The sequence below is a fragment of the Ischnura elegans genome, chromosome 2 (assembly GCF_921293095.1).
Source record: "Ischnura elegans chromosome 2, ioIscEleg1.1, whole genome shotgun sequence".
NCBI lineage: Eukaryota > Metazoa > Arthropoda > Insecta > Odonata > Coenagrionidae > Ischnura > Ischnura elegans.
This window is the reverse complement of record NC_060247.1, coordinates 140,083,291-140,096,208: the sequence shown is the minus strand read 5'-3', so window position 1 is coordinate 140,096,208 and position 12,918 is coordinate 140,083,291. Positions and strand designations below refer to the sequence as shown.

General features: G+C 43.6%; 1 protein-coding gene across 1 annotated transcript in view; it reads left to right on the top strand.

The window, feature by feature from the left end:
* The window catches only part of LOC124153277, a 62,676-nt gene that overhangs the window by 16,668 nt on the left and 33,090 nt on the right, over nt 1-12,918 (top strand). Inside the window, exon 2 of the mRNA XM_046526373.1 lies at nt 11,322-11,482. Within this exon, the coding sequence (XP_046382329.1) occupies nt 11,331-11,482 (152 nt within the window). The 5' untranslated portion in view covers nt 11,322-11,330. The remainder of the gene's footprint in view (nt 1-11,321; nt 11,483-12,918) is intronic.

Sequence of the window (12,918 nt, the reverse complement as noted above, 5' to 3'; positions counted from 1 at the left end):
TATCGGTGCAACCGATTCGGACATTCTTCAATGCACTGCACAGCAGCTCCCAGATGCTTCAAGTGCTCGGGCGACCATGAAGGCAGAGACTGTCCGGACAAGGAGAGGAAGCAGACGAAGTGCTGCAACTGCGGAGGCAACCACCCTGCCTTCTTTCGAACCTGCCCGGAGTATCAGAAGGCAAAGGAGCTCAAGGAGAAGAAGAAACCGGCTCCCAAGAAGGCGATATCGAAGCCAACATTTGAAGATGCACCGGCGCTAGGACGGCAGAATCCGTGGGGAACGGGACGCCCTGCAGGACCAATTGCTAGACAGCGCCCGACAATGTGGCCCACACTTGATTTTACTGGCTTTCCTGGCTTGCCAGCCAGCAGGCCCGATCAACGGGAGACGGAGGAGGAACTCCGTACACCACTGCGGCAGAAAAAGGCTGTCGCTGCGACCTCGCAGGAGCCGGTCGAAAACGATCTTACTTCCCTTCCTGCAATACTGCAGGCACTAACGGCCACCGCAGCACTTCTGCAGTCACAACTCCAGGCCTTCACGGTTGCCATGAACCATTTCCTATCCCGTCATGGCAAATATAAATGGTCGAAAGAAAGCAGTCGTCCTCGCCACATGGAACATGTGTGGCAGCATCAGGAGGAAAATACCGGAGCTGACCACATTCGCTGCGACCAACCATGCGGATATCCTCTGCTTGCAGGAGACGCACCTTCGGCAGAATACATCTCTTAGCTTCCCGGGATGGAAAATCTACAGAGATGACAGAGAAACCAAAGGAGGAGGAACTGCCATCGCGATACTCCCCACTATACCATCCAGACGCTGCCTTCTTCCGGACCTTGAGACTCTTGAGGCGACTGCAGTGGATGTGGACACCAGTCTCGGCACTCTCAGGGTGGTGTCGGCTTATTTGGCGCCAGGCCGACGCTTTGTAACTACGGACTTCGATGCCATCTTCCAGTCAGCATATCCAGTACTGCTGCTGGGTGACCTTAATGCCAAGCATGATCATTGGCACTCTCAAGTGAGGAACACCAAAGGGGAGGCGCTCTACAACTGGACCCGGAGGACATCAGTGAAAGCAGCTGGACCACATGCTGCCACCCGGACTAACTGGAATGGAGATGAAGATGTCCTGGACATCGCACTCCACTGCGATTTGAAGCGCTCGCTGACTCTACATGCTGCGCCGGCACTGGACAGCGATCATTATCCGGTCCTGGCATACCTCGGATGCCAACCTACAATCCTGCCACCGAAGGAAGTCCGAGACTGGAGGAAGGCAGACTGGGACACCTATCGCCAGGAGCTGACGGACCTCCTTCCGATTGAGGAACCGCAACTCGACACTGAAGAGGCAGTGGATGATATGGCTGGATCCATTACAGTCGCTATAGACGCAGCATTGAAGAAAGCGGTCCCCACCAAGCAGTACCGGCCGTTCAACTATCTGCACTTGCCGCAGTACATAATGCGGAAAATACGTCAGAGGAACCAGCTGAGGCGCAGGTTCCAGCACTCAAGAAGTCCGGACGATGGGCAGCGCTTTCGACGGATGCGAGCACATGTCAGAGAGCTAATACTGGATTATCGGCAGACCACATGGGATAACAAGGTGGCCAACCTCGATGAAGAAGATGGCACCCTATGGAAGATGGCAGCTGCACTACGAAGTAGAGAAGCAGTGGAAGACTCCCCGATAGATTCGCCAAAAGGACTCCTCTGCACGGAGGATGAGAAGGCATCGTATGCGGCGGAATATATTGAGGGGACATTTACCTCGGACGTTCACCCACTGGCCCCGGAAGGCCCTGAACCAACACCTGACGACATGAACGTCGATCTACCAGACGGTGAGCTGCCAAAGCTGAAACCGGAAGAGCTGAGGTCAGCGCTGAGGAAGCTGAAGAAGAAGAAGGCTCCCGGAGAAGACGGCATCCCAAATGAGGCTCTACTGCAGATGCCAACCTCCTTAGCCTCACAGCTTCTCTGTCTGTTTACAGCATGCATCACACTGGGCTATTTTCCGCAGCGATGGAAGCCGGCCAGGATTCTTCTCATCCCGAAGCCCGGAAAAAGGAGAAGGGACATCTCTAACTACCGCCCCATAGCCCTTCTGTCAACGCTGGGGAAGCTCCTGGAAAGGACGATACTACCTTTTATTCTGAGGCATATAGAAGACCGGAATATACTCCCACCAGAGCCGTATGGCTTCCGAGAACTGCGCTCAACCACCCACCAACTGGTCCGAATGGTGGATTTCATTACCTCAGGATTTAACAGGAAATGCTGTGCTGCTGCGGCCTTTTTCGATGTCCAGAAGGCCTTTGACCGAGTATGGCATGATGGCCTTCTGCTAAAGCTGAAAAGATTCGGATTCCCACTCTGGCAACGGAGACTGCTGGAATCATATCTACGGAAAAGGACTTTCTCAGTCATCTGGGGGAGAGCAATCTCTCAAAGGAAGACCATTGCTGCCGGAGTCCCGCAGGGATCGGTTCTTGGGCCGATCCTATTTAACGTATTCACCGCTGATATTCCAAGAGACTTTGGTTGGAATACAATCATCACCCTATTCGCGGATGACGCAGCTGTGGTGGCGAGGTCCTGGAAACCCCATACAGCGGCATCTTACCTACAGCGGACGGTGGACAGGCTCATCCCATGGTACGCGCAGTGGAGGATCACCATCAACGCAAAGAAGACTCAGGCGATTTTCTTCTCGGCCACTTCGGGCACTCCGCTGCCGGGAGAAATCCTAGTGGACATCGAGGAGGTGCCCTGGGAGACCACTGCGATGTACCTTGGAGTCCGACTGGACCGTCACCTGACCTTCAGACAGCATGCTCTCTACGTGGCCCAACGTGCACGCACCAAGCGTCTAGGCCTGGCGCCGCTGCTCCGGTCGCAACACCTAACACTGAAGACGAAGATACGGCTCTACACCATGGCCATTCGGCCAGTATTGACCTACGCCGCGCCATCATGGAGTGGACGCCTTTCATGGACCGCTGCCAAGCCGCTCCGGGTAACCGAGACTTCGGCTCTGAGAAACATACTACAGCTCGGATGGCTATACGCAAATGAGATCACCTACGCCCTGACTGGCATTCAACCGATTCAAGACATCTTGAAGGACATCGGGAAAAAGTACTTCAAAAAAGCAGAAGCTTCAACCATAGAGGACATTAAGAAGGCAGCAGAGAAGCCGTCCATCCACGATCGACACAAACGACCTTGCTCATCCACTGGCAGGGAGGAGGACTTGCCACCAAGAAAGAGATCAAGGCGGAGGTGAAGGACCCTCACCGGAAAAACAAAGGACGGGAGTACCACTCCGCATACACAGAAGCTGAGTAACAGAACGTTGGACAGCTGAACAGCCCAGGCTAGGAGGACTGCCTGGACAAAACACCGCATTTCCACTAAATAATGGGGACTTGACCTCCGACAAGAAAATGGCAACCGTCATTCCCATATTCAAGGGGGTGATAAAACCAAATTTGATAATTATAGACCTGTAAGCCTAACGCCAGTAGTGTGATAATTAATTGAAAAGTTTATCGCTAGGTTCTTGCACGAATTCTGGGAAAAAATGTCTGGCTATTCTTTTATCAGCACGGTTTCTAGAAGGGCTTTTCTTACGAGGCCCATTTCCTGGGATTATCGCAAGGCATTGCTGAAGTCCTGGATCAGTGCAGTAAAATTGATGCAAGATATACTACGGACATTTCAAAAAAGCTTTTGATACGGTGCCATACATTCAATTGATATAGAAAAGAAATAGGCTACTGATAGGTGATAGGATGAAACTGTGGATTAAGGAATTTTAGAAAGATAGATGCAAAAGGGTGAGAATAGGTGAAGGATAGCCCATGTAGATAACGGTAACATCAGGGGTCCCGCAAGGAATCGTATTAGTTGTGCTATTGTTTCTAATATACATTAATGGCATAAACATGTAGGAGTTGACTCCAAAATACGCCTTTTTAAGGATGATTGCACGATAGGGCGGTTCGGAAAAATCGATTTTTTTCAAATCCATCTGGCCCAATGAAAAAAAGTTGTGTGACCGATCAAAAATAAGCCGATTAGCACATTCCTTAAGTTTTAGTATTTCCTGTGGTACCGCTTAATCGATTTAGTCACACACATAATGGAAGGGAAGTGTCACCATAGTTGGCACACCTTTTTTGCCACTCGAGACGACTTTTCAATCTTTTCATATACCGTAGACTCCTTTCCTGCGTTCTCGGATCTAAAAATATTTCATCACTTCTCTAAAAGTTGGTAACATCAATTTGTTCAACGCCGAGGAGGCCCCTAATAAGGGACAAGTCGTCTCACTACTCTTCCTTTATTACCTTCTACCATCCTCCGATTTATAATATGAAAGACAAACGACCTCCTAGCAGCATACGCGGGATGAATTTTGCTGTATTGGAGGCGTGGGAGGGGGAGAAGCGAGCGGGGAGGGGAAGGGATCGGCCTGCGGCTCTTGTATCCGCCTCGCTGCGTGGGCGTTGGAATATTTTCTTCGCGGACGCGGACTCAAATTAGGCATTTTGTGGGTAAACGGTGGCAGATACGTCAAAATGCACGAAATTTTTGTCTTTAAGGACAGTAACTCGGCAAAATCTGTAGGGATTGGCCATAAAATAGTAGGGTCAGGGGTTCACCTAGAGGTCTCAAACTTTTCAGGCCTTATTTTTGATCGGTCCCACAACTTTTTTTCATTGGACTAGATGGATTTGAAAAAAAAATCGATTTTTCCGATCCGCCCTATTGCACAAACTACCGAAGGATCAAAATAGTGACGGCCGGTGTAACCTTCCAAAGGACTTAGATTAAATATTATCATGGATGGACATACAAAATGGTTAAGTACTTACGATAATATGCAAACAAATACATTCACGAGAAGGAGAAATAAGGATAATCAGTCCTCTATCTTTTTATGGGGGAAATATTTCAAACTTTAACGATTGCAAATACTTGGGGGTTAATTTCTCATTTAAACACGATTGGGGAATGCATTTATTTTGCTTTAGTTAACTGTGTCTATTATGTTGATGTTAAGAAAGATTCTTTTACAAAATCAGGTGTTGGGAAAATTCATAAATAACTCTGCATTGGGTCATGAGAAATATATAAAAGAGAGTAGAAAAGAAACCAAAGGAATGGCCTGCATGACTACGGTTCGACCTGTATTAGAATACGCTGCTTCGGTGTGGGATCCAAATTCTAATAATGATAGTCTAAAGCTTGAAAAAGTTCAAAGAAAGGCAGCCAAGCATACTTTACGGAAGCATAGAAGGGCGTGAAAGCTATGCGAGGGTGTTTGGAATAGGAACCTTTAAAAATGAGAAGAACCATAGGTAGGTTATGTAAGGTCTACAAAGCCTTCACAAAAGAGCGGGGTTGAAAGGAAATAGATCTGAAACTGGACTCACCCTGCTACATAGGGAGGAATTACCAGAAATTGAAAATTAAGTGCAAGAACAGAAAACAGAAATTTGGTAAAAAATACTTCCTACATAGACGAATAATGGAGAGGAACGACCTACGAATATTTTAAAGATCTTCCCCGCAAATATTACAGTTTTTAAGTATAAGTGTTCATCGATTTCTGCTTGATGACATCGTGGCTTATTATGGAGAGTTGGACATTGGGTTATTTAGGTCAATCTTCATTTGTTAGTTTTATTATATTAGAATTAATGTATTTTTAATACTACAGGTATACTTTCTGTGTATTTACTTTACTGTCACATAGGTAGATTTTAATTCCTTTGTTTAAATAAAATGCGGCCACCAGAAAATAGCCTATCGCTCCGTTCATGGTTACTTGCAGTAATTTGGAATAAATAAGTTATGGTTCCCACACCCACTGTTAGGGAAGATTTTGTCCTTTCACTCACGTAAGCACCCACATGTTTTCGTAATTATGAACTAGAAGATTAAAAACTATGACCATCGATATTATTACTTACTCTAGGGTATTCAAAATGATTTTTTAACTGCGAATGTATCTGATTACCTATTGAGAATTTTATTTAATATTAATAGAAATTTTTCTCAACTGATATTGGACTGTAATTAGCCGAAAGGACACGAAGGTACTATCTCTGCCACTTCCTCTGCTTCTTATCCCTTAGTGATTGAATCTGTCTAGAATTAAATTCGTTAATGTAGATAGTCATTACTATTTAAAAACTGTGTCTTTTACAAAAGTCAGCAATAATTATTTATTGAGTTAACTGTGTCTATTGTGTATATGTTAAGAAAGATTCTTTTATAAAATAAAAAATACAATCACTTCGGATTCGAACTCTTCCAAAACTTAGCTACGGAGCCACATCCACCCGATACGTATACCATGAGTCCAAATACGAATCTAAAGAGAGGAACAACCTCGCCAAGGAGCCCCAGTGAAAACACTCCAATGACGAAAACTTGAGCGTGAATGTGAGTTTCCTCGGTGCATTCCATCCGCTTGGGCATTTGAGCCTGGAGTTTGACTCCTGTCTCGCTAGCCCGATCGCCCCCGCATCCGCCCTCATCGGCTCTTGGCAGCGTATGATTGCGGGATGCAGTGCCAACCCCCCAAGTTTTTACCGACCCCACCACAGTTATGTAGGGCGCGTGGGTGTCTACATTCAATTCGAAGTTTGCTTCGCACACGTCTCCCCTAGAATGGAGTTCACACTCTTCGGGACAATTGTGAACACGGCCGATATATTAGAAATTGAAACTGTCTATTAGGGTGGATCGGAAAAATCGATTTTTTTCAAATCCATCCGGGCCAATGTAAAAGTTGTGGGACTGATCAAAAATAAGGCCTGAAAATTTTGAGACCTCTAGGTCTAGACCCCTGACCCTCGCTCAAATGCCCATTTAGGAGGGGAGGCTCAAAAATAAAAAATAATATTTTATGGTCATTCTCCATAGATTTTGTGGAGTTACTTTCCTTCAGAACGAAAATTTCGTGCATTTAGACGTATTTGCCTCCGTTAAGCCACAAAATGCCAAATTTGGTGCGCGTCCGCGAAGAAAATATTCCAACGCCCACGCAGCGTCGCGGATAGAAGAGCAGCATGCCGCTCCCGGTCCATCCCCGCTCGCCTCTCCCCCTCCCGCGCCTCGAATGCAGAATAATTCATACTGCGTGTGCTGCTAGGACGGCGCATATCTCTTATAATATAAATTGGCAGATGGTGGAAGGTAAGAAAAGAATGTGTAGTGAGGCGACTTGTCCCTTTTTTGGCGTCTCGTCGGCATAAACAATGTATTGAATCTTGAGCGTATTTCATCGTATTCAAGCAGTATTTTTTAAAATCAAAACCGATCTTTGATGGTAACATTATTTTTCAAATCCTGCAATATTCCTCTCCCTTCTAAATCAAATATGCTGTACTCCCTACTATCTATGGCTATTGAATTCTAACGCGTTTATTTATTTGTTGAAGTTCAACTCCTATGTTGCATAACCATTTGGCCAGTTGGCTGTGGAGTGATTTTTGACTCCCTTTTCCGTGTCGCCCAGTCCCGTTTTGAGGTCCCTAACATTAGTTGCATGTGCAATGCGTCACGGCTTACTCTTCCTCCCTCATTACCGGCTTCGGTGGCGGCGGGGTTAAGACTTCGCCTGCCACACCGAAGGTCGCGGGTTCAGCCAGGGAATGGTTGTGTGTGCTAGTCGTTGTTTCATGTTATTTCCTGCGATGTAATATGCCTTTTTTGAGCTGTTTACGGGGCGATGAAAATAAATGAATAAATAGATCTCAAGGGAAAATTCCTCGGAAGTTCCGCAGAGCTGAGTGAAGACGGAATATAGAGCCACTCAAACGCAGCAATTTTCAATTGGGATATTTTGAGCTTCTGCGTATGTATTTCATCATAAACATTGAACAAAGTGATTGTTAGGCCTCGTCCTTAATTTTCTGATCAAATGTGCATTAGACATACATTTTTAAAATATATTTTTTATCATGGAACTAATTTCATTTCGAAGTTATAGAAATATTTGACAGTTGGCGTTTTCTGATGTTTAAATAGTCCCTGCTTTCAACTTGTAATGACTTTTAACACTCAATATAGTTTTAGGAATATAGTACAGGTCCCTTATACGAGGAAATTTTGCGTTGGAAATGCGGTTGTGAGAGAATTAAGTTTATATGCGTACTAAATTATAAAATCTATTTATCTGGTAAAATGCTATTCGTTTAAATTCAAAAGACTTATTTACGTACCAAAATGAAGCAAATAATAATTTGTTGCTCATTACCACTTCCTATCGATGAAGAGATTTAATTCTTGCAATTACATGAATGACATCATTCATTGCGACAATATAATCATTTTCTGGTTGAATTTTCAATATTTTCAATTAAGGGAGAATATACGATGGAATTATTTTTTACCATCCCTTGAATTATTGTGTTTAGTCGAATTTTGCCAATGTCTTAGAAAAATAATTTCCAATAAGCCACCGAATTCATTTTCTTATTTTGGGTGATTGTTGCATAATTGAAATGTGCATTAAAGATGGACTGGTGAAGCAGTCTACGTAAGCAAAATAAAAGTTAATGAGATTAATTGTGGACATTAAATACTTTGTGGAAAACGATTACGACCCAAAAGGATAAACTATTATTGGGCATAGAATATTGATCAAATCATTTCTATGTGAATTGAAAACACACCACTGGCTTCTCAGGGGTTTCAAGGTGACTCAAAAAAAAAACTTTCACTCTGATTTTAGGAACTCTAACGAGTTTTCCCCTGAACGGGGGAAGCGGCGTTGGCCGTGACAAATCGCACATGCAGCTAATGTTAGGGGCCTCGAAGCGGGCCTGAATGACGCGGTAAAGGTAGTCAAAATTTACTGCGTAGTCAACAGCCTAAATGGTTATGGAAGATAGCACATGAAATTCAACTAATAAATAAGCGCGTAAGAATGTCAATAGTCATGCAACATCCTCTGGACATCGTGATGGGTTTTGCGAGTTCTTAGATCAGAAAAATGTCCACAGATAGTGTGTGCAGCATCAAATAATCCGTCAATGAGACTCGATCTTTGATTCATTGCATGATACTTTACCCACTAAATCACCGGAGCGAATGTGCTCTGAGGCAGTCTAAATGCCCAATATGTCGGCTGTGTTCACAGATGACCCAACGATGGTGAACTTCATTCTAGGTGAGTCGTGGGCGTAGCATTCATCGGATGATACGGGGAATAATTCTCAGCTGTCTTTGGCGCTTTGTAATACTGCGAGGGGTATAATTATTAGCTTTTATAATTCCCAGTTGTATGAAAGCATTACGAGGGCAAAATTTTGGAACATGGACGTCTTCAAGTAGTTCCTGAATTGGCCGCTATAAGACGCCAATGAGATCTGTGCTCATTTTTTTTCCGCCACCGCACAGAAAATAGAACGTTTTCTTATTTGGTTCGTGTTTTTGCAATCGTTCCGTTCAACAAAAACCGTTCATGCAAACAGACATCACCTCGCGAGCGTTGTTGTATTGTGTAAACAGGCCTGAATAAATTCCTGATATCTAAATTTCCACGTGCTCCTCACTGATTGCCCCAGCACCATGCATAACAATACTTGCTATTAATGTACAGCAGCCACCGCCTCGCAAGAGATTCCACGGGCTCAGATGGTCCTCGCGAACGCTTACGTTGTCCAGGGGGGGCAGGAGAGGGGAGTTGTGAGAGAAAGGATAAGGAAAAGATACCTAAATGCAAGCGGAAGGATCGTGTGGAGCAGGGGCGCAGCTAGGAATCGAGTCTGGGGGGGTTTAGGTGCAACTAATACCTGGGTGTGTGGGGGTATGGAATAGCCATCAGGATAAGCTGTAAGTGCGAGAGTAATGAATTGCGGATTTTTAACATTAATGGTTCAAAATGGTGAGTTTTTAAGGCTTTATGAGGGATATTTCATTAATCCTTACACTATTCTATTAGTAATAAATCTAATTAAGTAAAATGGATTAAACTTTAAAATTTCTCTGAGCTCTGGGGGGGGGGGGTTATCCCCCAAAACCCCCCTCGCTGCGCCACTGGTGTGGAGAAGCTGGATTCGGGGAAATAGTGGACGGTGCGACACTTAGTGGAGCTAGATGCATAAATAGCAATAAAAAATCTATGATTAGAAGCATGTAAATGGCATATCCAGGCCATAAAGGCCAAGTTTCAAAACCAGGCCACGAAAGTCGGAAAGTGGGAGTGGTTGCGATCGCTCCAATCACGAAAAAAGGCTTTTAGAGAATTAACTTTTGCAGTCTTAAATCGTCCATTGTGTACCGCAACGGTGAAATAGGGATAAAAAGGAGGACCAAATTCAAAAAAGACGCATTTCGAGGCAGAATCTTTCCACATTATATACACATGGTTGGCAATCAATGAATGCGATGCCAAGGTCGCAATCAATCAATGTCCGCTTTTTCCAGTGGTCCCCACTAAAAGCTCCCAAAACGTTTAAAATAATATTGGCAATATTATACGAGATGACGAGTCAACACATCCCTCATCGAGGAAAAATTTGGGAAAAGTACCATTTTTAGCAGAAAAATACCAATTAGGCTGGCAGTCGCCAGATACTCGGAATCTACGCGATGGGAATTTCGAGATTTCCCGCGAAATTAAGAACAGGCATCTTACAGAACGCCACTGAGGACATAGGTGTAGAGCCTTAATGTGAATCTTGGTTTTACAGAAGCATTATCATAAGAATAGTTTGCCGAACTGATAGGTTAAAGGATTCTTTCTACTCCTTTTTCTCTCATAAATGGACTTAAATGTGCTACGTGGACTCAATATTATAATCACTCAATTTGCTCGTTTTCCAGTTTTTAAAATGCCGAGAAACTACGCCCTTTCTTCTTCCACCGCAAACACTACCTTATCAGTCTTCTTCCATCTATCACAAAACGGCTACGGCCATTATGGACGGACTTCATGTACCCATCACATTTACGAAGCGGATTTAGGAACAGTATGCAAATGCTGAGGGAAGAAAAGTTTTACCTAAATATCATTAGTAATTTGTTTCCTACAGACATCAGCTATACAGGGTTAACATTTTGTGATAATTTTTCTTCACCCTGTTCAGTGTTGAAGAAGGTTCTGGAGTTTATATTTCCAGAATTTTCTGGGGCTCTCGTCTGACGCTGCGTCAGACCGACGTGGAGGGGGGGAACGTGTGACCGCCTAAAGCAATACACCCATTGACGTGATTTTTAGGACATCATTTGGATGTGCGTGTGAGATAGGATTGCACTCACCCTCCAGTTTTCCTCCGCAGTCGGCAGATATGATCCCTCTGCTGCTGGCCCTGCTCTCCGTCGCCAGTGCGTTCTCGGTCGCCTTGGACCCTGGCGCCAGTGATAAGGGTGGCGCCTCGGCCGATGGCGCCGTGATGATGCCCAATGGAGACGTGGACGCCGCCTTCCTTGAAGCACTCAGGTGAGGCACGCCTACTATGCAAAAAAAAACTAAATTGAGAGGTTGCAATTAAAAATATATATGTATGCTTTTGATATTGAAACGACCGTTTTGTAACTTGACACTTCTATCATCGAATTCTCATACTCTCACCATCGGATAAGTTCATCTGGAACTTTAAAAATACGGCCAATGAGAAGGTGTAGTTCATAAGCCCCTTCGTTTGAGGCAGAGAGAGGTAGGTAGCTCCAAAGAGACTCTATTGAGACAAACAGTAGCTGTTTTTCCAAAGGAATGTCTTATACGGATTTGCTATTTCCAATTCCGTGTGTAAAATACATCGACAAGATTTTTATTTCTTATTATATACCTATTATCAGCTGGTTATCATGCGAATCATTGAAGCAATCGTTGGTGTTTAAAGGTTACGTGCACAAATGTGGGTACAATTGATATAATGGAACTAAAAAATCACAACATAGGTATAAGGGTGATTGTTTGAGGCGTAACTTCGTGAAAGCGATTCATTATTAAAGTTAAGAAGAAGAAACTTTGTGCTTTCACATGAATATTTATTTACACATTTACACGACCATGGTTTCAATAATGAAATGAATGCACCTGATGATGACGTCATCAAACGTTGAAACCATTGGCCGTGTAAATGTGTGAATAAATATTCATGTGAAAGCACAAAGTTTTTTCTTTTTAATTTTTAATAGGTAAAAGGGATATTCGTTCAATAAATTGCAACTTTCTCTGGATAACATTAGACTTCTCTTGCTTTTACCACGAAGTTTGGTGACATTGAAAAACTAGCAGAGACCACTAATATACTTTGCATTTAATCGAGAATTAAAACATTTTTATGATCTCGTGCATTAATGTGAAAAATATTCGCATTAGCTGACGATTAAATCGAGGACGTTGACGGTGCAAATAAATCGGAACTCAGATAGGTTATAATTAAGTGTTCTTATATGGACCGTGACGGTTCTCAAGCTTGAAAAATTGTTGTACCTACACTTTGATTATATTTATTATGCACTTGAGAACTATATATCGACCAGGAATTTACCGGGAGAAGTGTAATCCTTTCAATACGACTCTTATACTTCCACTTAAAGAAACGGGCATCTTTTGGGCATTTTTTTCTCCTTATTGAACACACTATTGGTAGATATTTATTCTAAAATCTCTTAATGCTGGAATATTTTTAATACCTGAAATTAGAGTTCACGAATTACAAGGAGAAACAACACAGAAAAAACTGCCAAACCGACAAAAATAAACGAAATAGAAGAGAGAAAGTGAATACGGTGCTTGAATAAGTTCCTCTGCTTCACGCGAAATCGAAAGTGAAGACAGAATTTAAAAATAAAAATGGTAACGATGGAAAATCTGACACTCGTCTCGAAATCGGTTCGGTAGATCGGCAGCTCGACTTCAATATATTG